Source organism: Macaca mulatta, chromosome 13 (assembly GCF_049350105.2).
Source record: "Macaca mulatta isolate MMU2019108-1 chromosome 13, T2T-MMU8v2.0, whole genome shotgun sequence".
In the NCBI taxonomy this organism is placed as follows: Eukaryota; Metazoa; Chordata; class Mammalia; order Primates; family Cercopithecidae; genus Macaca; species Macaca mulatta.
In genome coordinates, this window is record NC_133418.1 from 114,206,033 (window position 1) to 114,232,565 (window position 26,533).

General features: G+C 40.2%; 1 protein-coding gene across 4 annotated transcripts in view; it reads left to right on the top strand.

Annotated features, from left to right (window-relative positions):
* NOL10 (nucleolar protein 10) overlaps positions 1–26,533 on the top strand; it is a 114,142-nt gene that overhangs the window by 77,253 nt on the left and 10,356 nt on the right. For all 4 annotated transcript variants that reach the window (XM_015111709.3, XM_028831974.2, XM_015111710.3 and 1 more), the window contains 6 exons: positions 1,362–1,488; positions 5,565–5,644; positions 5,848–5,946; positions 7,755–7,844; positions 18,765–18,938; positions 19,223–19,470. In XM_015111709.3, coding sequence (XP_014967195.2) covers positions 1,362–1,488; positions 5,565–5,644; positions 5,848–5,946; positions 7,755–7,844; positions 18,765–18,938; positions 19,223–19,470 — 818 coding nt within the window. The remainder of the gene's footprint in view (positions 1–1,361; positions 1,489–5,564; positions 5,645–5,847; positions 5,947–7,754; positions 7,845–18,764; positions 18,939–19,222; positions 19,471–26,533) is intronic.

Sequence of the window (26,533 nt, forward strand, 5' to 3'; positions counted from 1 at the left end):
TCTCTTCCTTCTACCTTTCCTTCTTCAGAAAGTTCAAGCTAGATTTAATGATTTCCATTATGATTTCCGGGTTTTTTTCCGGTATGCTTGATTGTTACTGAAATAAACAGGTTAAGTCGTCACTGGAAGTTCCATTTTGCCCGAGCCCAGTGTTCTCTCATCGGAATACCTCTGGCTTAAGGGAGGATTTCACTAGCATATCTTCTCTGTTGACTGAGCAGATTTCCTTTGGCATACATTCACCTCAGCGGGTGTGGCATTTTGTTAGGAAAGATTTGTAAAAATAGCAAAAATGTACAAAGCGATCATAGTATTTTATGAAAGTAGTTGGATTATGTTTTTTCATAGTTGGATTATAAACTTAATGATTCATATTTTATTAGTTGGTTATAATTCTGTTCAGCCTTTTGTTCCTCAGCCTTTCATTGGGATAACTCATGGAGCCTGGTCACCCATTTAGTTTTGAAGAATTCTTTATACAGAAATTTTAAAAATCAACTAATTATTTTTAAACGGCAAATAACAATTATATGTATTAGTTGTGTACAGCGTGATGTTTTGAAACGTGTATGTTGTGGAATGGCTAAATTGAGCTAATTAACATTTGCATCAGATCACATAGTACTTACCATTTTTTGTAATGAGAATATTTAAAATTTACTCTCTTAGCGATTTTCAAGAATACAATATATTGCCATTAATTATAGTCTAGAATTTTAGTTTTTAATGAGTTAAATGAATTAAATGAAGTGGACCATGCAGAATGGAATGTAATTGTCGAGTAAGTAGTTGAAAAACCTTAAAAGAAAGTAATTTTGGGCCGAGTGTGGTGGCTGAGGCTGGCAGATTGCTTGAACTCAGGAGTTCAAGACCAACCTGGGCAACATGGCAAAACCCTACCTCTACAAAATAATAATAATACTAATAAATATTGTTTTTAAAAAAGGTAATTTTTCTTTTAGACCTTTGTTTGGCAAACCTAAAAAATCTAGTATACCAAATAATGCTTTTGTAGAATTCTAGTAGTATTTTGAAGGAAGGAGGTGATACATGAATGAATGGATGTTAATAAGTATCTGAATTATTTATCTATATTTTGATAGTGCTAATATAAGAACATTCATTAATACTTTTGTGCCATAGACTGAGATTGTTTTCTCTTACAAGCCTAAAAATTTACTGATTTGTTTATTCTCTTCTGTTATATACTTGTTCATTATCCATATTGCATCTATTTGTCAATACTTCTGAGAGAAAAAAGGATTTAGAAATCATACTTAACAAAATTTGGTTATAAATGACTGAGACTTGGATGGTGTGGGAAACTGTGCCTTTGCTGACCTTCTCATAAATACCAACAGGTTTTAGGTCCTGCTCCTCGGTGGTGTTCCTTCTTAGACAACTTGACCGAAGAATTAGAAGAGAATCCAGAAAGCACAGTTTATGATGATTATAAATTTGTCACCAAGAAAGACCTTGAAAATTTAGGTAAAAAAAAAAATTGTGATAAAATATTATGTAATTATTTTATTTCTACTTTTTTTTGAGTTTTGAACATGAGAACTGGCTGAGCCATGTTTCCCTCATCTCCCAAATCTTCCCTTTCTGCCAAATCAGATATTAAACATATTATAAATTGCCAGATTTGTAACCTTTCTCCTTAGAGAAAAGTTTAAGTAAATTTAACATACTGAAGCCTTTTTGTATTTTAAATGAGAATTTATTTTAGCAAATAATTTCTTTTAGCATACTAGCTATATAGAGAAAACAAATTGTCACGAAAGCAGTGATTTTTTTTTTCCCCAGTATTATCTGAAGTATAATAAGGTTTTGAAAATACCTCAAAGACGGCAAGTAAATGATTCCTGCCTCCCTTTTAGGTTTGATTATAGAAGACCCAATCTAAAACGTAGAAGTGATACATTGAAACTTTAGATCTACAAGAACCTTAATAGTTACTTTATGTTTAAAGGTCATAAGCCAAGAAATGTCTTGAAAGAACAGCAAATACTTATGAGATAGGGCTTACTATGTGCAGGCAGTATTTTTTTTCTTTTTCTTTTTCTTTTTTTTTTTTCTTTTGAGATAGTCTTGCTCTGTCACCCAGGCTGGAGTGCAGTGGCCCAATCTTGTCTCATTGCAACCTCCACCTCCCAGGCTAAGTGATTCTCCTGCCTCAACCTCCTGAGTAGCGGGGATTACAGATGTGTGCCACCATGCGGTATGGTAAGACAGAGTTTCACCGTGTTGGCCAGGCTGATCTTGAACTCCTGGCCTCAGGTGATCCATCCACCTCAGCCTCCCAAAGTATTGGGATTACAGGTGTGAGCCACCACACTCAGTCTGTGCAGGCAGTATTCTAAGCGTTCTACACATAACTCATTTAATCTTCACATCCCTATGGATTGGGTACTATTATGATTCCATTAGATAAGGAAACTGAGGCCAAAAAAAAAAAGATAAATGTACGTCGCCAGAAGTTTCAGTCGTAGTAAACTTGAGAGTTGAGCTTTAAATCCAGAGTCTATGCCCCTCCCCTAGCCATCCCAGCCCCTGCAGGACATGTTGGGCCTACTTGCCTAGCACTCCTCTAGGTTAGAGTAGATGGTGCTCATCTTGTTCTGCTGCTGCCAGCGGGCTACTGCAGAAGTTACTGAGAGTGGGAAAACTTAGAGGATCCATTCTGTACAAGGCAAGGCAACTTAGTTGTCTTTGGAACAAATAGATGTGCAACAACAGTTGAGTATTAAAAGAAAACAGAATCGTGTTACCATTAGATTAATTAAACTTCCTTTTTAACCCATATCTCATAGCACAGTTAATCCAGGCAGAATTACTTTCTGTCAGTTACTACCAAAAAAGAACTGAGTTTAGCCTTTTAAAAAATGACTTGAATGAAATAGGACCTTCTTAGTGCAGTGCCTTCTTAAGTGTCTCCAGAGTAATTTTTATAATATGCTATGTCACACTCACCTACTTTCCTAAATTGAATGAAAAAAGGTCATTGTTCTTTTGTGGATTTTTAAAAAACTACTATATTTAGTACATTTTGGGTTCTTTTTCAGTCTCTTTACTGGGTTTATTTTGGATGAAGAAAGCAGTTATATAAGTTTAGGTATATTTTGTTAAAATGTAATTGTACTGCTAATTTTTAAAACTATAGAAATAGATATTCAACAAAACGACAGTCATACTAGAAAGCATTTTATGTATATTACTAATATCTTTTGATGTCAAATGAGCCTTTATCTTTTCCCCATAATATATAAAACCTTCTAAATAGATATCTTAAGAGTAGAAGTAAGTAATGAACTTCCCTTACTTCCTAAGATTATTTTTAGTGCAACATTAGTATATTGAAGATTTGCAAGTTCTGACTGTTCCGGATATGGCCTATAGCAGATCTTATAGCTTGGTATTTCCCACAGTGCGTTCTTTGGAATATTACTTCTGTAAAAAGGACTGGGTAGATAGCATAGTGGCTGATATCATGGACACCACAGGTAGACTGACATGGGTTTATATCCCACCTCTCTCACTTAATATCTGCACAACTTGGCCAGTTCAGTTAGCCTCTTTAAGCCTTGGTTTCCTCATCTGTAAAATGGGAATAATATTGGTCCCTACCCATAGGGTTGCTTGGGGAATAAATCAGAAAATGCTTGGAAAATATTCAGCACCTGTTATTTTAGGAGATTTGTGGCAAATAAATTTGGGAAATGCTAGATTAAGCACAGTTAAATCAATTTCTTTGTCTCACTTCTTAAGAGCCTTTAATACCATTATACATTGTAAATCTCCAAACACGGGAGGAAAGTATGAAACATTTCCCAAACTTACTTGACCATGGAGCCCTGTTTTCTCAGAAGATCTCTTGGGACTAGTGATCCATGGGGTTAACTGTAGGAAATGCTGCTGCATCCGATTCTTGGGTTAGGATTGTTTCACTGTGAAAAGCACTTCACTCGATTTTTATTTATGGCCTGACTTGGAATAATTCTGTGAGATTAATAAAGGAAACAAAAAATTACTTGAATCACTGGTATATGTATTTTATAATGTAGTGGTTAATCAGACCCTTATCCTGAGGAAGGTTTAGAGAATATACATGTGCAGTTGTATACATTCACATTTCATTAAGGTTCAGCCCTCTTTTTTTAAGACTCCATTGTGAAAGTTCAAACCCCATAGTTTTATTTATTTTTTTATTTTTTTTCCATAGTTTTATTAACCTAATGAATTCTATAATAGTATTTTCCTAATCAAGTTTTAGAATTACTTTATGAGAGTATCCTAAATTTATTTTTGCTTTTTATATTGTTCTACAACATATACTATTTTGCACTACCTTATGATTTTGCTTAGTGCTTGATTTTCAGGTCTAGAAGGATGGGTATTTCTAAAATTTGGAAATTAGAGTAATGTTTTCCTTAGAAAGATAGTCACTTATACCAGAGGTCCCCAACCTCTGGGCCATGGACCCGTCCGTACCAGTCGGTGGCCTATGAGGAACTGGGCCATACAGCAGGAGGCGAGTGGCAAGTGAGCATGACCGCCTGAGCTCTGCCTCCTGCCAGCCATGGCATTTGATTCTCATAGGAGCATGAACCCTAGTGTGAACTGCACATGCGAGGGATCTAGGTTGTGTGCTCCTTGTAAGAATCTAATGCCTGATGATCTGAGGTGGAATAGTTTCATCCTGAAACCATCCCTCCCCCCATCCGTGGAAAAATTGTCTTCCACAAAACCAGTTCCTGGTACCAAAAAGGTTGGGGACCACTGACATATACCATAAATGTTCTGCATGTGACTACATCACATGTGGCCTTATTTTGAATATAGTCTCAGCCTTTTTCTGTGTCAATATTTGCAATTAATAAATAATTTCTATGACATAGTCGTAGCATTCTTTTGTGACCACCAGCACCACAAGTTATAAGTGTAATCTGTTACAACTGGGAAACTCTGAAAGGTATCGTTTGAGGCAGGGTTCTCAAATCCTGACTGGCAGTGGACTTTTCATTAGTCCCTGATGAGGAATGCGTATGTGATGTATTAATATGCATGTATGTATGTTTCTATATAGTGGTAGGAATTTGTCAGCGGTTCTTTCTTGGAAGACGGTTCTTTCTACTTTGTTTTTGTGAGTGTCCTTTGTTTTTGCAAATGGTGGGAGATAGCAGTGTTTCTCCTCACTCCCTTCTCATTTCAATTTGGCAACTTACTGTTGATTCGCAGTATTATTTTCTAAATTGAACTGGTTTGTGGAAATAAAAAATCTGAGGACCACTCAGAGGGTATAAGAGAATCCTCTTTGTCATGGTTCATAAGGACTTTCTCATCATTTTTGTGTGTAGTATCATAACATTAAAATAAATAAGGATGATATTGCTGAAGTCGATTGAATGTTCTCTATAGATATCAAAGAAGATTAGTAATTCTAATCCTCAAATTTTTACTCTGAAGTGAAATCTTATTATAATCAAATTGTGGTCCAAGAAAAACTGTTGAATTTTAATGAAGATTGCATAAGGACCTGCTGTCTTCTCTTTGACCTTTCCCAGGGCTCACCCACCTCATTGGATCTCCTTTCCTCCGGGCATATATGCATGGGTTTTTCATGGATATAAGACTCTATCACAAGGTAAACAGAAAACTACAGTTATTATGTTTCAGGTAACTAATGAGCAATCTGTAGCCATTTCCTCACTACTCGCACTTTCATAAAACATACATGGGATTTGTAGGGGATCTGCCTGTTCTTTGGTATAACTGTCATGGTGTATATGAAAATGATATTACTAAATACCATTCTTTTATTTTAAAAACTTTTTTCATTTTGAAAAGGTGAAACTGATGGTAAATCCATTTGCTTATGAAGAATATAGGAAAGATAAAATACGACAGAAAATAGAAGAAACGCGTGCACAGAGAGTCCAGTTAAAGGTAAATATTATACTTACCATTGAATTTATCAGAGAAGAGTACTTAATTTTCATTTTGTGTATTATTCCAAAGAAATCTGCCATTCTTTTCTTGGTTTTCCATCTTTAATCTGTGTCTTTTGCTAATATTTTTGGTATAGTTTGTTTGTCATCAGTGTGTCATGTTTGTCATGAGGATGTAAAAACTCTTTACAATTTTAGCATTATGACCTCTGTGGTAATTGTACTGTGGGAAATAATGCTAGGATGATTGATATTGTCACCTCCACTAAAAACCTGATAGTATTTTTAAATGTGTTTTCGATTTTTGGAGTATCAGGGCTTTGCTAATCCCCATTTCTTACTGACCTTTGGCCGTATCTTAGGCTATTTGGATCATCAGAAATGGTCGACAGTCATAAACTGTACTCGCTGTCTGAGTACATAGAATTTAATGTAAAGAATGATTAACTTGGTATTCAAGAACTGAAAAGGCAGAACTGCTAAAGGATGGAGGAGAGCGGTGAACTACAGGAAGTAGCCACCAGCTCAGGGCTGGGGAGCAGCCTGGGGAATAGGAAGAGGAGGCCCTGTGGAGCTGGACTCAGGCTTCTAAGGAGAGGCCGCAGGCAGGTTCCAGGGCCCTTGAGGCATAGCAAGGATGTTCCCGGGAGCGTTGGAAACTGCAAACTGGAATCTACCACTGCTGTGGAATCATCTGTTGTTTCCAGGACAAAGAGTTGCTGTTGTGTGGTGCCAGCGCAGACAGGGAAGGGCAGGCCCTGCTCCCTCGCCTGCCTTGCAGTCTGTCTGCAGCCGCCTCTGTTGGTTCATTTCAACCACCAATGATACCAGTGTTTGTAACTGAACATTGGTATGCATACATACTCTGTCACTGTAAAAGACTAGTGACTGTTTTCTGCATTTACCCTCAGTACTTTTTTCTTTTTCCAGACTGTTAAAAGATTTCTGGTGTTTTTTGAGACAGGATCTTGCTTTGTTGCCCACGGTAGAGTACAGTGGCACAATCAGAGCTCACTGCAGCCTCCACCTGAGCTCAAGTGATCTTCCTACCTCAGCCTCCCAAGTAGCTAGGGACTACAGGCGCACACTACCATTTCAACTAATTTTTTGTAGATTTAGTAGAGACAAGATTTTGCTGTGTTGCCCAGGCTGGTCTTGAACTTCAGGACCAAAGCGAGCCTCCCATCTCGGCTTCCCAAAGTGCTGAGATTACAGGCATGAGCCACTGCACTGCCTCTCAGTTTGCTTGGAAGAGGCTCTCAGTGCCCTGGGAAGAGACATGAGGGCCAGTTCCCCAACAGTGAGCTGGGGTTGTGGCCCACCCGGCATCATCACCTGTCTACATTTCCTACTATGAGGATAATGAAATTTTAAAAATAAGAATTAGTTGGCTGGGCCCTATGGCTCACGCCTATGATCCCAGCACTTTGGGAGGCCAAGGCGGGCGGATCACGAGGTCAGGAGATCGAGACCATCCTAGCTAACACAGTGAAACCCCGTCTCTACTAAACATACAAAAAATTAGCCGAGCATGGTGGCGGGTGCCTGTAGTCCCACCTACTCAGGAGGCTGAGGTAGGAGAATGGCGTGAACCCGGGAGGCGGAGGTTGTGGTGAGCCGAGATCGTGCCACCGCACTCTAGCCTGGGCGACAGAGTGAGACTCTGTCTCAAAAAAATAAATAAATAAAATAAGAATTAGTTATCTCCTATTTATGAGATTATACTCACAGAACTGTTAACCTTTAAGCTAATATGTAAATATGTTAGGTTTTATAATAAAATAAAATATCAGCTTTTCTTTCTAGAAATTGCCAAAAGTTAACAAAGAGCTGGCACTTAAATTAATTGAGGAAGAAGAGGAGAAGCAGAAATCTACATGGAAAAAGAAAGTTAAGGTAAGATGTAAAAGTATCGGAAATCGTTTCTGCATTTTGTTGATAGTAACTTACATCTTTTTTATTGTCTCTTTTTACTTTAAAAGTACATGTAGGACTTTTTCTTTCCTGCTTATAAGATTAGTATATGCTTAAGATGGGAAGTCTGGAAAACAGAAAAGAATATCAAGAAGAAAACTATCCTTATAATTCTTATACCAGAGAAAGGCACCGTTAATATTTTAGTGAATTTTCTTCCTGTCTTATTTGTCTCAAAATTAGAAACTACAATAGCAAGAGTCTTGTATGTGTAAAATGTTTATCCTGATTCTTTAAAATAACTCAGGTCATTTTCCATGTTGTTAAAAATTATTTGTAGATATTTTTAATGGCTACATATTCTGTTCTATGAACTGATTATAATTTACTCAATCCTTCTGTTGTTGAACATTTAGGTTATTGTTTTTCTTTGTTTATAACTCCAGAAGTAACTGATTTTTATTGAGACTTGGTGTTCTAGGGCATATATGCAGGCCGAAGTGTAACTTCTACCTGCTTTCTTTATAAATGTGAAAATAGACAAAGATCAGTCATAAAATAAATAAAAGTTCGCACTTCGTTTAGTTGGTATTGTTCAGAGGTGAGATTTTTCTGGTTTCAGATAGATGACCTAGTAGCTTTGGGCCAGCTGTGTGGTGCCCTCGTGAGGTTTCTTTTGTTAGCTTATTCTTTCTCTGTCCTCTGGTTTTTAACCAGGTACGTGCATCTAAGATGAGTGAGCTCCTTTTGTCTTCGTTTCTGTTCATGCTCTTCAATACCCAGGGACTGCAACTAAAGGATCTTGTTCCTAGCTCTTTGCACACCGGTTGTGTAATCTTGGGTGATTGCTCATCTTCACTGGGTCACAGTTTTTTCATCTGTAACATGCAAGGACCGGAGATGGGCATTCTTAGAGCTGTGATTTCCAAATGAATTCAGACTCAAGACTCCCCCTTGCTGTCTTCTGCTTCCTTAGCCTCTCCCTGCATCTCCTCATCCTCATTTATTACATTCTTTAATATATTATTTAAATTTTAATTTCTGGAAGCCTCTCAAGTAAATAGAGGACTTTTAGGTTTCCATTTTCATGACATGAATAATATGCCAATGTTGAAATAATTCCTCAAACTTATTAGTATTTGAATTTATGTCTGTGTGCTATGGCTCTGCACCTTCCTGAGTTACACCAATGTGTATAAATGAATATGTATGTCTTTAAGTGTTTAAAATACAAGTCCTTCCTGCTGTGTTGACTCTCTCCTCAGAGTATTCACACTGATCTTCCTGTTAGCCAAGCCCAAGCATGATTAGGGAGGTAACTTTTCAGCTTTGTAATGTCATTTCACAGTAAAAGCTAAATGGAAGTGATCTTCGGGTGTACATGCCCTAAGGCTTCAGAGTCCTTATTATCTGATAGAGATGAGAATACGTAAGTTACAATGTAATGTTGCTACTTTGTGCGGCATGGTATACCAGAGCCTTTTGATAAGGCCCTGTGATTATCAAGATGCAGAAGTGTCTTTGCCTTCCCCCCATTTCTTTGGTAGACCTTTGTTGAGGTTGAGGGCGGCCCTTCCCTTCCCCCCATTTCTTTGGTAGACCTTTGTTGAGGTTGAGGGCGGCCCTTCCCTTCCCCCCATTTCTTTGGTAGACCTTTGTTGAGGTTGAGGGCGGCCAGAGAAGATTTAGAATACACAGTAGTGCAGGATGGTAGAAATGACCTTACAGGTTGAACACATGCAGAGCAGTCTTCATGGTCAGTAGGGAAAATTAGCGTTGTTCCATGCCTTTAAACATTTTTGACAAAACATTAAAAACTCTCTTACTGTCCATTATAAATTGGAAAACTAGGATCTTTTTAGTATATTGTAATTTAAAACATTAGGAATAAAGCGTAATATTTTTTTTCTTTGTTTTCTTTCTTTCTTTTGTCAGTAATACTTGGAACAGTGCTTTTTTCTCCTCCTAAACTTTTGATATGGAGCCAGCATTTTTCTTTGCCTCAGCAAATTGTCATACTCATTTTCTAAGTTTAGATAAGCTTCCGATGTTTTATCCTTTGCTCTTTTGACATTATGAAATGTCTCTGAGAGTTCCTTTAATGTGAAGTTCTTTGCCAGCGTCACTTCCACTGGGACACTTTTCTTCTTCGTGTCACAACTGTTTTCCTCATTTGTTTAGAGAAGTTTACCATTACACGCTCCCCTCACTATAGACTTAACGAGTGCCAGCCAGCGACAGCAGCCACATTCCCTATATTCCCACAGCCAGCTCTTTCTTCTGTAACTCTCTTTACATTTGATTCACATTTTTGTTGTTGCAGTTTTATCTTGTTGATTAGTTCTCTCTAAATTGTACTTTTTTGTAAAGAGTTTGTCTTTGGTATCTAAAGAAGCAACGCAACAGTTACACGCATCCTGTCTGCATGAACCGAACAGGAAATTCATTGCGCATCACAATGCCAATGCAGTGACCAGTCACTGACAGGCTTTGAGAAGAGTGACCCATTATTTACGCAGGGATTTGTGGACTAAAGAACTCGCAGCGGAGTTACACTTTATGCACATACTCAGTTGATGAACAGAGATAACTGAAATTTGAACCATCTTGTTGGGGCACCTGGTATTCTTTAACTACATTCCTTGGCTACTCCTTCCTGTTGGCACTGTGCGAATCAAGGACTTGCCTTTCTGTTATCTCCAGGCACATCTACGTTCCGTTGGTGTTCGCTCATTTTGTTGCTACATATTCTCTAATTAACTATCAGGATGGCATTTGATTATTTTAGAACCTATTTGTGGGTCACCCTGTAAAGAATTACCAAGCCGTGTACCATTTTACTTCCAGTGAAAAGGAGGAAGAACCTTAGAAATTCTTATCTTCTTCCATCAAACAGCAGTTTCTCTTCAGCTCTTCATAGCTGGAAATGCGATCTTTGTAGCCATATCACGTGATAACAGAATTCTTCCAAAGAGTAGTATTTGTAAAATGTGCCCCTAATCTGCTTTTTGGTGACTTCCTAGCCCAAATCAGACCTATTATCAGAGCTCAGTTTCATTCCAGAAATATTTATATATGGTCTTTTGAAAATCTGAGGCTGTGCTTAGAAAAAGTTTGTATAATTTGTTGTTGAACAGTTTCATCTTAGGTAAAGTGAAGATCGTAGAAATCACTCATGAATTAAGGAAAGAATCCTTCATTATAATTTAAAAGAATACTTGAAAGAATTGCTAAGTCCCATCAGCAGATCGTTAGTCTCGCCTTTGAACTCAGCTCCTCAAAAGCTTGAGAGCTTTACTAGCTATGATACCTCCTGATTTGAAAGTTGGTGTCTTGCAATACCAATTTGAAAGGTATGTTTTGCCTTGTCTGCAGCTGAAATTTACTGGAGGGAGACAGTGAAAAGTGTTCCCAAATATTGCTGCCACTGATAACACAAAAATCTAGTAAGATGTTTACTGTATGGTTGATATTGAACCTCAAATGGGAGGTGGCCCACCACATAATGTCAGTCAGTGGACATTATCCAAACTCAGAAATTTTGGTTGTATTAATTCTAGTTAACAATTAAGGACCAGTGCAGTAGCTCATGCCTGTGTTCCCAATACTTGGGATGCGGGAAGATTGCTTGAGCCCAGGGGTTTGAGTCTACAGTGAGCCATGATCACATCACTGTACTGCAGCCTGGGCTACAGGGCAAGACAGCATCTCTTTTAAAAAAAAAAAAAAAAAAAAAAGAATGTATTTATTCTTTCAACACATAGGTGTTGAATTCCCAGTAGGCACAAACAGCTTTGAGAGGCATGGGCATCTGTGATCTGTTTGATTTGTGAGGGTATGAGTTTTGATTAGAGCTGTTTTTCCTACAGGTATCATTTTTTGTATATTAGCCTTTTTTGTCACTTTCTGGCTGTGGCCTTAAAGTCTCTGATGAATGTACTTTTCTTGCATTCTGCAACAGCTCAGGCAGGACTGTGCATGAGATCTCTAAGCCAGGGGTCTCCAACCCCCAGGCCATGGTACTGTTCTGGGGCCTGTTAGGAATCAGTCTGCACACCAGGAGGTGAGCCTTGAGCTTCATCTGTATTTACAGTCACACCCCATCACTCACATTACTGCCTGAGTCCCACCTCGTGTCAGATCAGCGGCTGCATTAGATTCTTATAGGAGCATGAACCCTATTGTGAACTGCACATGCGAGGGATCTAGGTTGCCTGCTCCTTAGGAAAATCTAATGCCTGATGATCTGTCACTCTCTCCCATTAGTCCCCAATGGGACTTTCTAATTGCAGGAAAACAAGTGCAGGGCTCCCACTGATTCTGTATTATGGCGAGTTGTATAATTATTTCATTATTATTACAGTGTAATAATAATAGAAATAAAGTGCACAATAAATGTAATGCGCTTGAAATCATCCCAAAACTCCCTCGCCCTCCACCCCTGCTCCCCCGCCACCATCTGTGGAAAACTTGTCTTTTGCGAAACTAGTCCCTGGTGCCAAAAATGTTGAGGACCACTGTTCTAGGCCATGGGTATTCTGTGGCTAGAAACCCATGGAAACCCATGGAAGAGATATTTTAGCAGTTTCAAGAATCACTAAATACCACTAAGAACTTATATTAAAGTAATACTTCATCTGTCTAGGGAATACAATTAGGTAAAAATACTTTGGGTTGGATCAGATTAGTTTTTACATCCAAAATATTATTTTTAAAGCTTTTTTAGTATCAATTTTTTTAAAAATTACAGTTATACATACATAGTTTTAAAAACTAAATATTTCAGGCTGGACACAATGCCTAACACAAACATTACAGGCTCATACCTATAATCCCAGCACTTTGGGAGGCCAAGGCAGGGAGATCACTTGAGACTAGGAGTTGGAGACCACTCTGGCCAATATGGTGAAACTCCGTTTCTACTAAAAATAGAAAAACTAGCTGGGCATGGTGGTGCGTACCTGTAATCCCAGCTACTTGGGAGGCTGAGTCAGGAGGAGGATTGCTTGAACCTGGGAGGCAGAGGTTGCAGTGAGCCAAGGTCACGCCGTTGCACTCTAGCCTGGGCAACAGAGCAAGACTCCATCTCAAAAATAAAATAAAATAAAATAAAATTTCTGTAATCCCATCACTTTGGGAGGCCAAAGCAGGGAGGATCACTTGAACCCAGGAGTTCAAGACCAGCCTGGGCAACGTGGCGAAACTGCATCTCTACAAAAAATTAGCTGGGTGTGGTGGTGCATGCCTGTGATCCCAGCTACTCAGGAGGCTGAGGTGGGACGATCTCCCTGCAAGGCCACAGTTAGCCGTGGTCGTGCCACTTCACTCCAGCCCAGTAACAGAGTGAGACTCTGTCAAAAACAAAAACAAAAAAAACTAAACATTTCTCCAAGGTTTCTTAGGAATGTAGGCCATCCCATTGTCCCCCCCTTTTCCTCCCTCCCCCTTCCTCCATTTTCACCTCTTCTCAGATAACCACTTTTGCCTTTTTAGCTGATTATTTTGGTATGAATCTGTCTCTCTGTCTCTCTGTCTCCTCCCTCCTTCCCTCTTGCCTGTCGTCCTACCTCTTAACATTTTAGTGTTAGGCATTATCTTTTGATAACTTTCCTTTCCAAGGAAGCTATATTGTGATTTTGATTAAGTTGGTATTCAGCATTACATTGTTGTAACTTTTGTTTTTTTTGAGACAGGGCCTGTTACCCAGGCTGGAGTACAGTGGCAAAATCATAGCTTACTGCAGCCTCAGTCTCTTTGGCTTAAGTGATCCTCCCACCTCAGCCTTTCAGGTAGCTGGGATTACAGATGCACACCACACCCAGCTAATATATATGTATGTATATATTTTAGTAGAGATGAGGTCTCACTGTGTTGCCTGAGCTGGTCTCCAACTCCTGAGGTCAAGAGATCCTCCCACCTCAGCCTCCCAAAGTGCTGGGATTACAGGTACAAGCTACCATGCCTGGCCTATGTAGGTGCTATTTCTAGCTGAGTCAGTAGCAATCTGTGACTGCATTTCTTGTTCAATCTTTGTGTCCTTTGAAGTTAGTAATTGTCTCTCTTGCTTGTTTTCTATGTAGTTATCACTAATCAACCCCCAATTTATGCCAGTTATCTAAGTCTTATTTTGAGGTATTTAGATAGGTTAGACTTATACTTATTTACCTTCCTGAAGAAGTTGCTTCTAGAACTTTCTACCCCATTCCATTCTGGCCTGGTCACCTTCTAATCCTGGGACCTCCCTTTACCATTATCCTGTGGATTCAGTTCACCTCAACCCATGTTGGACAGAGAATTACAAGAACCTTCAGTTTCCTGAAGAAATACAGTTTCCAGCCTAGACAAGCAGTCAGTCCATATGAGAGTATGGTAAATTTTTTCAGACGTGCAAGTTCTCAACAGCAGCCAATTCCCCTTAAATGCTGTGTTTCCTTGGGAAATTGCTAGAGGAGTTGCTTCTCTAAAATAACAGAAAGAGGAAGCGTCCTGGGAAACCTCACACAAAACGACTGTACTGTGCTGCAAGCCCATCTCAGTCTAGAAGTTCGGTCTTCAGTGCTGGGGAATTTTCTTGAAAGAAAATTTCTATTAGTTTTTCCTGCCATGATCCATAGTTATTTTTTGGCAGTGAGGAATAAGAGTTTAAAAAGTGAATGAAAACTCTAGGTGGGGACAGGGTCCCTCAGTCACTCTGCGGTGACTTGGCCACACTGTCTATTTGGGGAAGGACGCTGCACATGTCATTGTCTCTTAAGTCTTTCTCTTGGCTGGTCAGGTCCTCCTGCTTGGGGGTAAAGGCCTGGCTACCAACATTCCTAGAACTGACCACCGTAGGTCACAAGAGATTGGAGGGTTCCAGAGGGCACCTCACCCCCACGTGCCAGCCTTGTCCTCCCCTCTTTGTGGCCAGCACACTTCTCTTGCTCTTGCAGTGCCAACCCCAGCCAGACAACTCCTCAGTGGGAAAGGGCCAGGACCAGGCTTTCCAGAGCTGGGGTGTGATTTTAAATAGGCTTTCTTTCTGACTCTCAAATTTTTATTACCCCTGTTTCCTTTCCTTCTTTTGAGGGTTTATGTCCTTTTTAAAAAGCTCCTTTTCTGTTGTTCTAGTGAGGTTTTAGGAGAGATGAGAAGAAGATACTAGTGTGCAAGCTACCGTCTTTACTCAGAAGTCTGTACCAGCCTAACTTCATAGGTATCATAGCATTGAATGAACTAATTTGATTGGCTGGGGTGCGGTGGCTCACGCCTGTAATCCCAGCACTTTGGGAGGCCTAGGCGGGCAAATCACCAGGTCAGGAGTTTGAGACCAGCCTGACGACATGGTGAAGCCCCGTTTCCACTAAAAATACAAAATTAGCCCGCTCTGGTGGCACGTGCCTATAATCCCAGCTACTTAGGAGACTGAGGCAGGAGAATCTCTTGAACCCGAGACAGAGATTGCAGTGAGCCAAGATCACACCACTGCACTCCAGTTGGGGTGACAGAGCAAGACCCCATCTCAAAAGAAAAAAAAGAACTAATTTGTTTCAAATGGCAGTCATTCTTCATATATGTTACTATGTGGAACAAAATAATAATAGGCATCCCACTCAGGTAGACAGATACCATTCTTCCAGGTAGGACTGTGGTATGGACAGTACTTTAATGTTTTCTGTATTTTAATGGTAAAGTTGAGCATGTGTAGACAGGTGTTTACAGGATGAATCACTAGCCAGACACTTGTAAGCTCCTATAGAACATTAATAGCTATACCTTATCCTACTTTTTTCCTTAAGACAGCTGTGAAAACAAACAGACTAGGAAAAAACCCTGAAGGAAATATTTTTACAGATGGGTCAGAAGAGGTTTTATTTTATAGTTGTTCATCCAAAGCATACTTGTCTTTAGGCAAAGCGATTGATTTGTTTTAAATTAAGAAAAAAAGCTTAATACCAGCAACATACATAGTCTTTGTAACATTTTATCTATTTATTAAATATTACTATTACTTTAATAAATATAGTAAGATGAAAAGAAAATATTTGCCCTTGGTGTTTTTTTAACCTGAAAATGTGTAATAGGCAGTTAGGTATTCATTTGAAAATATCTTTGACAATATCACCTGTCCGATACCTACAGATAACTCCAAAATTTACATGATAGCCCCCTTCTTTCTCCTGAGACATGGCGCCTAGTTCCCAGACACCTAGTGGTATCCGTCCGAATCCTGGTGCTCTTCTCCCTGTATCACAGGCATAGGCAGCCCTAAACGGAGCGTGATTTCTTCCCGTTTACTCCACCCCTGCGTTTTTTCCTAATGCTCACCAGTGATGGATCCTAACTCACTGTCGCCAGCTTTCTGGTTGCTTAAGCTACATGTTTGAGAGAGGTTTCTAACCGCTTTTAATTCTTAACCCTCCTATCTCCATAGCTGGATCTGTCAATTCTAATTTAGAACTGTATCTCACAATTATTCTTTCCTAAAAACTGTTCCCATTGCCCTAATTCAGACCATCTCTCTCGCCAGTTTCTTAAAATGGCTTCTTAGTCTTCTCATGATGCTAACTTCTTACTCGGCAGTCCGTCAGACATCATGCTGCTGCAGACTCTTGAAGCACAATTTTGGGTTGTTTGTTTGTTTGTGACAAGGTCTCTCTGTCACCCAGGCTGGAGTGCATGGCATGATCTCAGCTCACTGCAGCCCTGACTTCCCAGGCCCACACGATCCTCCTACCTCAACCTTCCAAGTAGCTGGGACTACAGGCGTGCACTGCCACGCCTGACTAATTTTTTATATTTTGTGTAGACAGCGTCTCACCATGTTTCCCAAGCTGATCTCGAACTTCTGGCCTCAAGCAGTCCTCCCACCTTGGCCTCCCAAAGTGCTGAGATTGCAGGTGTGAACCAACACCTGGCCAGAAGCACAGTTCTGTCATCTGAAGAGTCTTGAAGCACACTTCTGTTGATCATCCATCTTCTCCTTCCTCCCTGCTTCCCTGTCTCCCTCCTTCTTCGTTTCTCTTCCTTTTCCTCTTCCTCTTCTTCCTCCCCCTCCTCCTCTTTGCTAGTGGTTTCCCCTTATATCTTCAAAATAACAGTCATGGTATTTAAAATCCTTTACAGTATGGCCTGATCAAAAAATTGTTTTTGAAATTGCATCATTCTTATGTCACCAGACTATTCACCACTTCTGTCGGCTGGAAATGCTGTTTCTTCAGATTTCTACTTGTTGAAACCTCATCTTTCAAGCCCCCTCCCTGATGCCACACCCCCCAAGGCCCCTCCTGGGGTGTCTTTTGTTGGGATTCCTTTATCTGTCCTCTCCTGTGACACTTTCAGCATTACCGAGCAGCCCTCAGAAGGGGCCTAGTAGCAAATGTGTTTGCAGTGTTTTTTCTTCCTTACTAGATTAGGATCAGGAACCCAATCTTACCTTTCTTTTTCCCTTCATCCTAAGTCTTTCTTGGAAATGATGTTTAATCAGGGAAGACTTGTTGCATTTAATATCTCAGAATTTTAGGTAAGGGTTTATCTGTTTTTAGGTATATACAAATAATAAACAGGCCAAGTTCCTTAATATCTTATGATTTATTAAACTTTTGTATAGGTCTGTCAGTATCACAAGTAATAGTCAGAACTCAACTGCCTGCAACCTTATTTACTCTCAACAGTGGAGAAATAGTAAAGTAGTCTGTTCAGCAGAGTCAGAGTCCATCACAAACAGGTCAGCTTTTTCCAGCAGTGTTCAGGGCTGTTTACTCTGATTGACAAACAATTCTAAGTAGGCTGTTTGATCTGGCTTCCAAGCCTATAGCAGAGAAGGAACGATAAGACAGTCCTAAATGTGTAAGATTCTCTGTCATCTACTTAAGTGAACAGTTAAGTTTACAGTACAGTTTTAGAAAACTTTCCATTGAAAATGGTACAAATAAAAAGGAATTTAGTGTCAGTCCCGAGCTATCTAAATGGGTCTCAGTAGCCAAAGTTTTTGTGTCTGAAGGATACACAATATCCTTTGACAACAGTTAGTTGACCTGAGGGGAAATATTAATGAAATCACCCGGTAGGAGATGGAAACGTCCCTTCTGTTTCCCAGTAACTCAGCTGGAATTGGTAAACTTACATCACCAGCTTCCTCCATCCCACCATGTGAGTTACTGACTTTGTATACTTCCTCTCCCAGTTTTGGAATCTGAAGTTGAAAGAATTGCTTATTTTAAGTCAGCGTAGTAACTAAGCTTTGTTTAAAAGTCCTGTTTTCAGGTACAGTGGCTCACACCTGTAATCCCAGTACTTTGGGAGGCCAAGGCATCAGAAATTGCTTGAGCCCGGGACTTCAAGACCAGCCTGGGCAACATAGTGAGACCCATCTCTACAAAAAATAAAAAATTAGCCAGGTGCGGTGGTGCACCTGTGATCCCAGCTACTTGGGAGGCTGACTGAGGTGGCAGGATCACTTGAGCCCAGGAGGTTGGGGCTGCAGTGAGCCGTGATTGTGCCATTGCACTCCAGCCTGGGTGACAGAGTGAAACCCTGTCTCTAAAAAATAATAAAAGCCATGTTTTAAAAACTTACCTATTTTCTTGAAAGGTACTTTTTGCATTAAAATGTTAATTGAAGAAATTCTTTCTAATGCATTAAGCATAAAGTTAGCCAAAAGACTCATTCTTAGCTCATTGTGTGTAATGGCCAACTGGTGTAGATCATCTGCAAAGTAGATTAGTAGAGGTTCTTTTGGTGGTGGCAGCTGAAACCTAGGGGCACAATGGAAGTCCTGGAAGAAATTTCATAATGAGTTAATAATGTATGCCTCGTGCCGCTTATTAATTTATAATAGAATCAGTGTTTTAAAACCATATTTCTGGTCTAATTTTAATCAGATATTAACTTAAATTTTTACATACTTTTTCCTCCTTATAGAGTCTTCCTAGTATTCTCACCGATGATCGATTTAAAGTTATGTTTGAGAACCCTGACTTCCAAGTAGATGAAGAGAGTGAAGAATTCAGGCTTCTGAATCCACTTGTTTCAAAAATTAGTGAAAAAAGGAAAAAGAAGCTAAGACTCTTAGAGCAACAAGAACTGCGTGAAAAAGTAATGTACTCCTTATCATTTAGAATTTGCTACTGTTTCTTTAATACAATGTTTTCTTTGTAAGTTAGAAGAGTCTTCGATTATACTTGAGATGTAATTAATTCCATATTAAGTGATTGACATTGGGCTTAGGAGTATTATCTTATTTAATTAAAGGCATTTCTCCTGATGCATGCAGTAGAGTAGCTGTTAGGCACTCATTAATGGGCCAGTTGCTGCTTCAGAGAAAACAAGGGGTCTGTGTTTGGGGGAAAGGAGTTGCTGCTTACTATTTTTATTCTCAGGAAGAGGAGGAAGAGCCGGAAGGAAAACCGAGTGATGCAGAAAGTTCGGAGAGTTCAGATGATGAAAAAGCCTGGGTTGAAGAGGTCAGGAAGCAACGCAGACTCCTCCAGCAGGAGGAAAAAGTGAAGCGACAGGAACGACTCAAGGAGGACCAGCAGACAGTCCTAAAGCCCCAGTTTTATGAGATCAAAGCAGGAGAAGAATTTAGAAGCTTCAAAGATTCTGCCACAAAGCAGAAACTGATGAAGTGAGTAGCACTGCCAGAGCACACAGTTGACATGTAGCCAAGCCCTTGCTTTTCCTCTCTGGCACATCGCCCTAAAGATGACATTTCTGTCTTTGGATGATGGAGGTACAGAGGGTAGAGGGGACAAGGGAAGCGGGAGGTAAGGCCATGTGGGAGGTGATGTGAGGGAAGCACGCAGGAGGCCTGAGGGGAGTGTTGCTATTGAAGTACATTGGTCTCTAGGGGATTTACTTATTTGTCACAACTTTTTGAGGTATAGTTTACATGCAGTAAAATATAGGGTAGAGGTAGCCTTATGAGTATCAGTGGAACACTTTTAAGCTGCAAAAGCCACACACTTTCCTTGTCCTTGTTTTTTCCCCATGAGGTTCCCTCACCTACAAATACTTATTCTGTGCCCTACAGATCGGTGCTTTGAAGCCTTTTGGACAGTGGTTGCTAGGAGATGACAACTTTTCTGCTTCTTCACAAAGTTATTTTAAAAAATTAGAACCTCGGTTATGTTTACCCCATCTCGCTTTACCTGGTTATTGAAAAAGTTACTTGGAAAATTTGCCGGAAGTTTTAAGTCTTTTTCAGGAAAATTGAGAGATGAAAAAGAGTGGTATTCTAGAATAGGCAAATATGTAGAAAGAGGCAGAAAGCAGAATGGTGGTTGTCGAGTGTTTTATGGGTACAGAGTTTCAGGTTGGATTATGAAAATGTGCTGGAAGTAGTTGGTAGTGGTGGTTGTACAACAGTGTGAATGTACTTAATGCTGCTGAACTGTCTACTTAAAAATGAATAAAATGGTAGGTTTTATGTTATATTTACCCCCACTCCAAAAAAATTAACCTTCCCCAGAAAAGGTAGTTTTATTTGAATAATTTTCAGTTGTCAAGAGTCTGCATGAGGAACAAGCTAGGTGTCAAGCCCAAGTTGTATATAAACTCTAAATTATGCAATTCTCTGCTTTGAGAATTCTTAGGCAAAGTATTGATGCACAGGATTGGAATATGATAGACAGTCACGGGAGGTGTCTTAAAAGAATAACTGGAATGTCTGGGGAGCCAAGGGAGCAGTCTTGAGGTGGAGCAGAAGGATTGGGCAGAATGGACGAGGTGTTAGCTTGGGGTCAGTACATTTCTGTACCTTGCACTTCTCCAGCTCCCAGCTCTCCATGCAGGAGAAGGTGTTTTTTCCGAAGTGGGAGGAGGAAAAGGGTGGGGAGGACATCAGTGAACGGGTGGAATTGTTTCTGGGGTTGAGATGTATTTTACTCATCTTTATTTCACCATCTTCTAGCAAGTATCTGCAACACCAGAGGTAGTGAATCCTTCAATTTAGAATTCAGAAGCACCTCAAAATTCTGGTTCTGATGAACTAACAAAAGATGTGTCCATGAATAAAGAAGCTAGTAGAGTTGACCCTTGAACAACTTGAGGGCTAGGAGTGCCAATGCCCTGGAAAGTAAAAAAAAATGTGCATTTAGGCTGGGCATGGTGGCTCACGCCTGTAATCCTAGCACTTTGGGAGGCCTAGATGGGCGAATCATGAGGTCAGGAGTTGAGACCATCCTGGCCAACATGGTGAGATGCTGTCTCTACTAAAAATACAAAAATTAGCTGATGTGGCGATGCATGCCTGTAGTCCCACCTACTCAGGAGGCTGAGGCAGGAGAATTATTTGAACCCGGGAAGTGGAGGTTGCAGTGAGCCGAGATCGCACCACTGCACTCCAGTCTGGCAACAGTGCTAGACTCCATCTCAAAAAAAAAAAAAAGAAGATATATATATATATGCATGCATTTAACTTTTTGTGTTACTTATTTATTTTCACTAGAAAGTCTAGACCTAACACATACAACTTTTGATTTCTCGAAAACTTTTTTTTTTTTTTAAACCTTCCTGGTGACTTAGATCCTAGAATATCCCCGAAAACATTACTAATAGCCTACTAGTGACCAGAATTTTTAACAGTCAGGGGTCAATTACCACATATTTTGTATGTTCTATGTATCGTATACTGTACTCATACAATAAGATAAGTTGGAGGAAAGAAAATGTTATTAAGAAAATCATAAGGAAAGGAAAATGTATTTACTATTCATTAGATGAGAGAGGATCATTGTAAAGGTCTTCATCCTTGTTGTCTTCATGTGGAGTAGTCTGAGGAGGAAGAAGAGGAGGGATTGGTCTTCCTGTCTCAGGGACAAAGACAGAACAGGAGGAAGTGAAAGGGAGGCAGGGGAGGCAAGTAATGGTGTTAACTTTTATTGGAAAAACTGTGTGTAAGTAGAGCAGTACAGTGCAAACCCATGTCGTTCGAGGGTCAACTCTAGTGTTCTTGATATCTTTTGAAGATGTTTTCTTTACTGACCAACCTCACTTTTTAAAATAACAACTTTCTTGAGATATAATTTATGTAACATACAATTAATCTACTAAAAGCATGCAGTTCACTGGTTTTTAGTATATTCACAGAGTTCTGGAACCATCACCATAATTTTAGAACATTACCGTCACCCCAAAAGGAAACCCCATGCCTCATGGGCAGTCACCCCACATCACCCCATATCCCATCCTGAGGCAGCCAATAGTTTACTTTTCTGTCTCTATCGATTTGCCTATTCTGACATCTCATGTAAAAGGAACTGTACGATGTGTGGCCTTTTGTGGCTGGCCTCTTTCTCTTAGCACAGTGTCTTTAATGTTCATCCGTGTTGTAGCATCTGTTGGTATAGTCGGCCCTCTGTATCCGAGGGTTCCTCATCCATAGATTCAACCAATATGGGTTGAAAATATTCTGAAAAAATTTGTAACCGTACTGAACGTGTACAGACTTTTTTCTTGACTTTATTCCCTAATCAATAGTATAACAACTATGCATGTAGCATTTACATTGTATTAGGTATTATAAGTAATCTAGAGATAATTTAAGATGTGCACAGGTTATATGGAAATAACCACACCATTTTATATGACTTGAACATCCATGGATTTTTAGTATCCAAGGGAGGTCCTGGAACCAATTCCCCAGTGGATACCAAGGGACAACTGCACTCCATTTGTTTTCATTACCAAGTAATATTCCAGTGTGTGTGTAGACCAGTTTATGTATTCCTTCGTCAGTTGATGGACACGTGGGTAGTTTCCACTTTTTGGCTATTGTGAATAATGCTGCTGCAAACATTGGTTTATACAGTTTTACATGTGTTTTGCATATGTTTTCATCTATGTGTAAGAATCGGAAGAAATTGCTGGTCATATAGTAACTCTTACGTTTAGCCTTTTCAGAAACCGGCAAACTTGTGCACAGGCTGCACCATTTTACATTCTCCAGCAGTGTGTGCAGCCTCACTTTTTATACAGCTGTTATGTGTAGGTGTTTTATTGGGAGTCCTACTTGGTTTGTGCTGTTCTGGTTCTGTGGATTAAATTTATTTGTTGAGTATATGCTGTTTTTGTCTTGCTCTATTTACTGCTTTATCTCTGGCTCTTGATTAAGTACTTAGAATAGAGTGGGCACTTGAGAAATACTTGCTGAAAGTTGAATCTTCTTTGCCGTGACAACACATCAGGCAACTCAGAAGTTACTCCTTCAAAATCTGCTGAGAAAGGACTCATTTTCCCCATAGCCATTGACCAGGAAAATCTGGGAGCAGTTGTTTTGAGTGTGACCACGGCAACAGGAGGCTGTGATTTGGGGGTAGGCGGTCTGACTAATCTCTCTAACATTCTTCCTTTTGCCTGGGGGCTGTAGTAGGAAATGGAAGTATAAAACAAAGGGAATAAAAATTTATATCTAAGAATAAACCATAGTGAGGTGAATAAACTGTAGTTAAACATTCTAAGTTAAATATCACCAAGTTAAACATTCTTACTAAGTTAAATATCACCAAGTTAAACATTCTTACTAAGTTAAATATCACCAAGTTAAACATTCTTACTAAGTTAAATATCACTAAGTTAAACATCCTTTTTGAGAACTATACAAGTGATAATATTTACATGAGTATTTAGTGAAGCATTAAACCATGATCCTTCAGAGAACTAAAGTGACTCTGTATGTTTATTCTGCAAGTTACCGCAAGCCAGTTAACAAGAGACAACATCAGATTGAATGTGTTCTATTTAAATGTTGACTTGGACTTGCCCAGCTTTAAAACTGTTTCTGTAAAGGGAAAGGTGGATCATGAATGGTAACTGGAGACTTGAGTGAGCTGTCTGCGTTGCTTGGTGTGGTCATATGGCTTTAGATAAACGTGTGTCTGTTGACATGTATTTTTATGCCTTACAGTGTGCTAACGTTATTTGTGAGTCTGTTCATCCACTTAATCAGCCTCTCCACCACCCATTCATCAAGCATTTATCAACTGCTCAGTGCGAGCAGACCCGCATTCTAGACCCAGGGGATGGGAAGAAAGACGTGGCCTGTGTACCTGAAGCATTCATGGGAAAAGACCATAAGAAAGAAGGAGCTGAATTTGGGGGGCCTTGAAGTCATATGGAAACTGGTTGTGGAAAGATGCAGAGTGGAGCATTCAGGGCTGGTGGGAAAGATAGCATTCCTGGCAGAGGCACAGCACAGCCACAGGCGGGCCGTTCGAAGGGTGGGGGGTGCCTTCCTGCAGCCAGAGCACCGGGTGCCTGAAGGGGTGGCCGAGCAAGCACTGGAAAGCCACAATCTGAACAGCTTAGAAGAATGGGATCAAATCTATTCTAACCCCTCCCCTAGTATTATAAGTACTTTTATAATAAAAGCAGTACATGTTTGTTATAGCAAATAAAAGCATAGGCATAAGAAGTCCCTAATCCCAGAAACCCGTTAGCAAAATATCTCCATTTTAGAAAGACAATGTGCGGAGAAGCTGGACACCCAGAGACCAGCTCTCAAACTATTAGAATCATCCCAGTTAGAAGGGCCACAGGCCTGAATAATGGGGTGGAGAGGAGCAGACAGACCAGAAGACTAAGAGTGAGAAAGAAAAATGGGCACAAACTCCACCGTCGGTTCCTGATAATATCAAAGGAGAAGAGAATAGTCAGGGATGATGTGGAGATGTCTAGCAATGTTGCCCTTGAGGTAAAAAATACAGAATGCAGAGTAGGTTTAGGGCTAAAAGTAATGAGCTGGGTTGAGCCCATGCGTCTTCTGTGTCACATTCAGTAAATCAATGGCAATGTCCATCAGGCCCAGGAAGAGGAGGCTGGAGATGTCAGTTTGAGAGATACCAGCCTTTATTGTGTGGTCAAGATCATGAAAAGATCTTGTGGTCAAGAATGAAAAGAGATTTACTATCATTGTATAGAGTAACATTAGGGCTAAGAATGGAACCTTGGGGAAAAACAATTATTTTACTTGAACCTGTGATAAAATCCATACCATACACCTCTCTGGAGAAAATTACAAATGCCTGTGATGTATTTGCATAGAATTTTAGAGACTTCACAGAGGTACTGATTGCCTAGGACTAAGAATTCTGTTAGAAAGCAGACAAAGAAGATCGGCAGTAACCAGCTGAGAGGAAAACTGGCAAGGGCCAAACCTGGAGCGTGTCTGAGGCAAGGGAGTGGTCCTGCCACCCAGCGGAGCAGAGAAGCCCAGGCACGAAGGCTGGGAAAAGGCCGGTATGCAGCTGGCCTCACTGGCACTGTTTCTGCGTCCCGCCAAATGGCCAACTGCAGTAGAGAGACGAGTGACTGGGAGATAGAAAACACGGTAAACAGTTAGTGTAGGTAAGTCTTTCAAGAAGTTTGGTAGTGAAAGAAAGGGATGAAAGCCAATAACTTGATGGGAAGCGGTTTATAGACTCGAGAGACATGATTTGTTAGTAGGCAGAGAAGACTCAGCCACAGAAAGGGGATAGTAAGGAATTGAGAGAATTGAGTCAATTGACAAAGTAGCATCTGGTAAGGAACCGGGTGGCAGTGGGCCCGAGAACCAGGTAAGGAGAGCTTCAGAAAAGACAAGGTGTGCATCCTCAGAGACACGGAGGAAAGAACTCCAGATGCATGGACATAGGGGACATAATTCTGGTTAGAGGTAGAAAGATTGGGAAGGCCATGCTTGTTGGCCTCAGGAATCTGGGCACATCAACCTTTTCTGGTATCTGGAGCAGCCGTGACCTGCAAAGTATAGGAGTGGAGCTGTGTGCGTTGGTGAACAGTGGAAGAAGAGAGTCCTTAGAATGAAAACTCTCCACATTTCAGTAGATGGGGATAACTTCTCTTCTTGGGTAGTCAATACTAGCTGCCAGGCAGCCTTTCAGTTCCATTTATGAAAGCATTATTTGAATGCTTTCAAATGCCCTGTGGTAGGTCCTAGAAATTGTTTAAGACAGTTCCTGCCTTTGGGGATCTCATCTTCTTCACCGGGTAGCTTGGTAGCTTTGGGTGAGCTTTTTATCATGTCTGCAACATTATCCACTTTGTTAATTAATATGGCGTGTTTTTACTCTTCAGCTCACGTTCCTCTGATAGTGGATAAGAGCTGAGGTAATGCAGCTTTGTTTTAATATAAGCATTTAAAAATCTAGTCTGGGAAGTAATTAAATTCCAGACTTACTTTGAAAAGAGAATCTTGTATTACTCAATGAATATGTCCTCAGTACTATGTAGGCATGTTATCATTGTAATACCTAAGAGTGTGGACTGAAGGTTAAAGCCTCTCCCATCCCCCACCTCCCTTCCTGAGGTCACGGCTGTGTGCGCACCATATTTCTCGCCTTTAAAAAGACGTTCACTCCTATATGTGTCCACACTCACAGATCTATACCTGTGGCTTTTTTTCTTTAACGTGAATGGTTCATATTCTTTATGTTATTTTTTGAGATGGGTCTCATGCTGTTGCCCAGGCTAGAGTGCAGAGGCGCAATCATGGTTCACTGCAGCCTCGATCTGCTGGGCTCAAATGATCCTCCCACCTCGCCCTCCCTCCTGAGTAGCTGCGACTACAGGCCACCACAATTGTTAAATTTTTTGTCCAGTTGGGGTCCCATTTTGTTGCCCAGACTGGTCTTGAACTTCTGGCCTCACGACATCCTCCTGCCTCAGCCTCCCAAAGTGCTGGAATTGCAGGCATG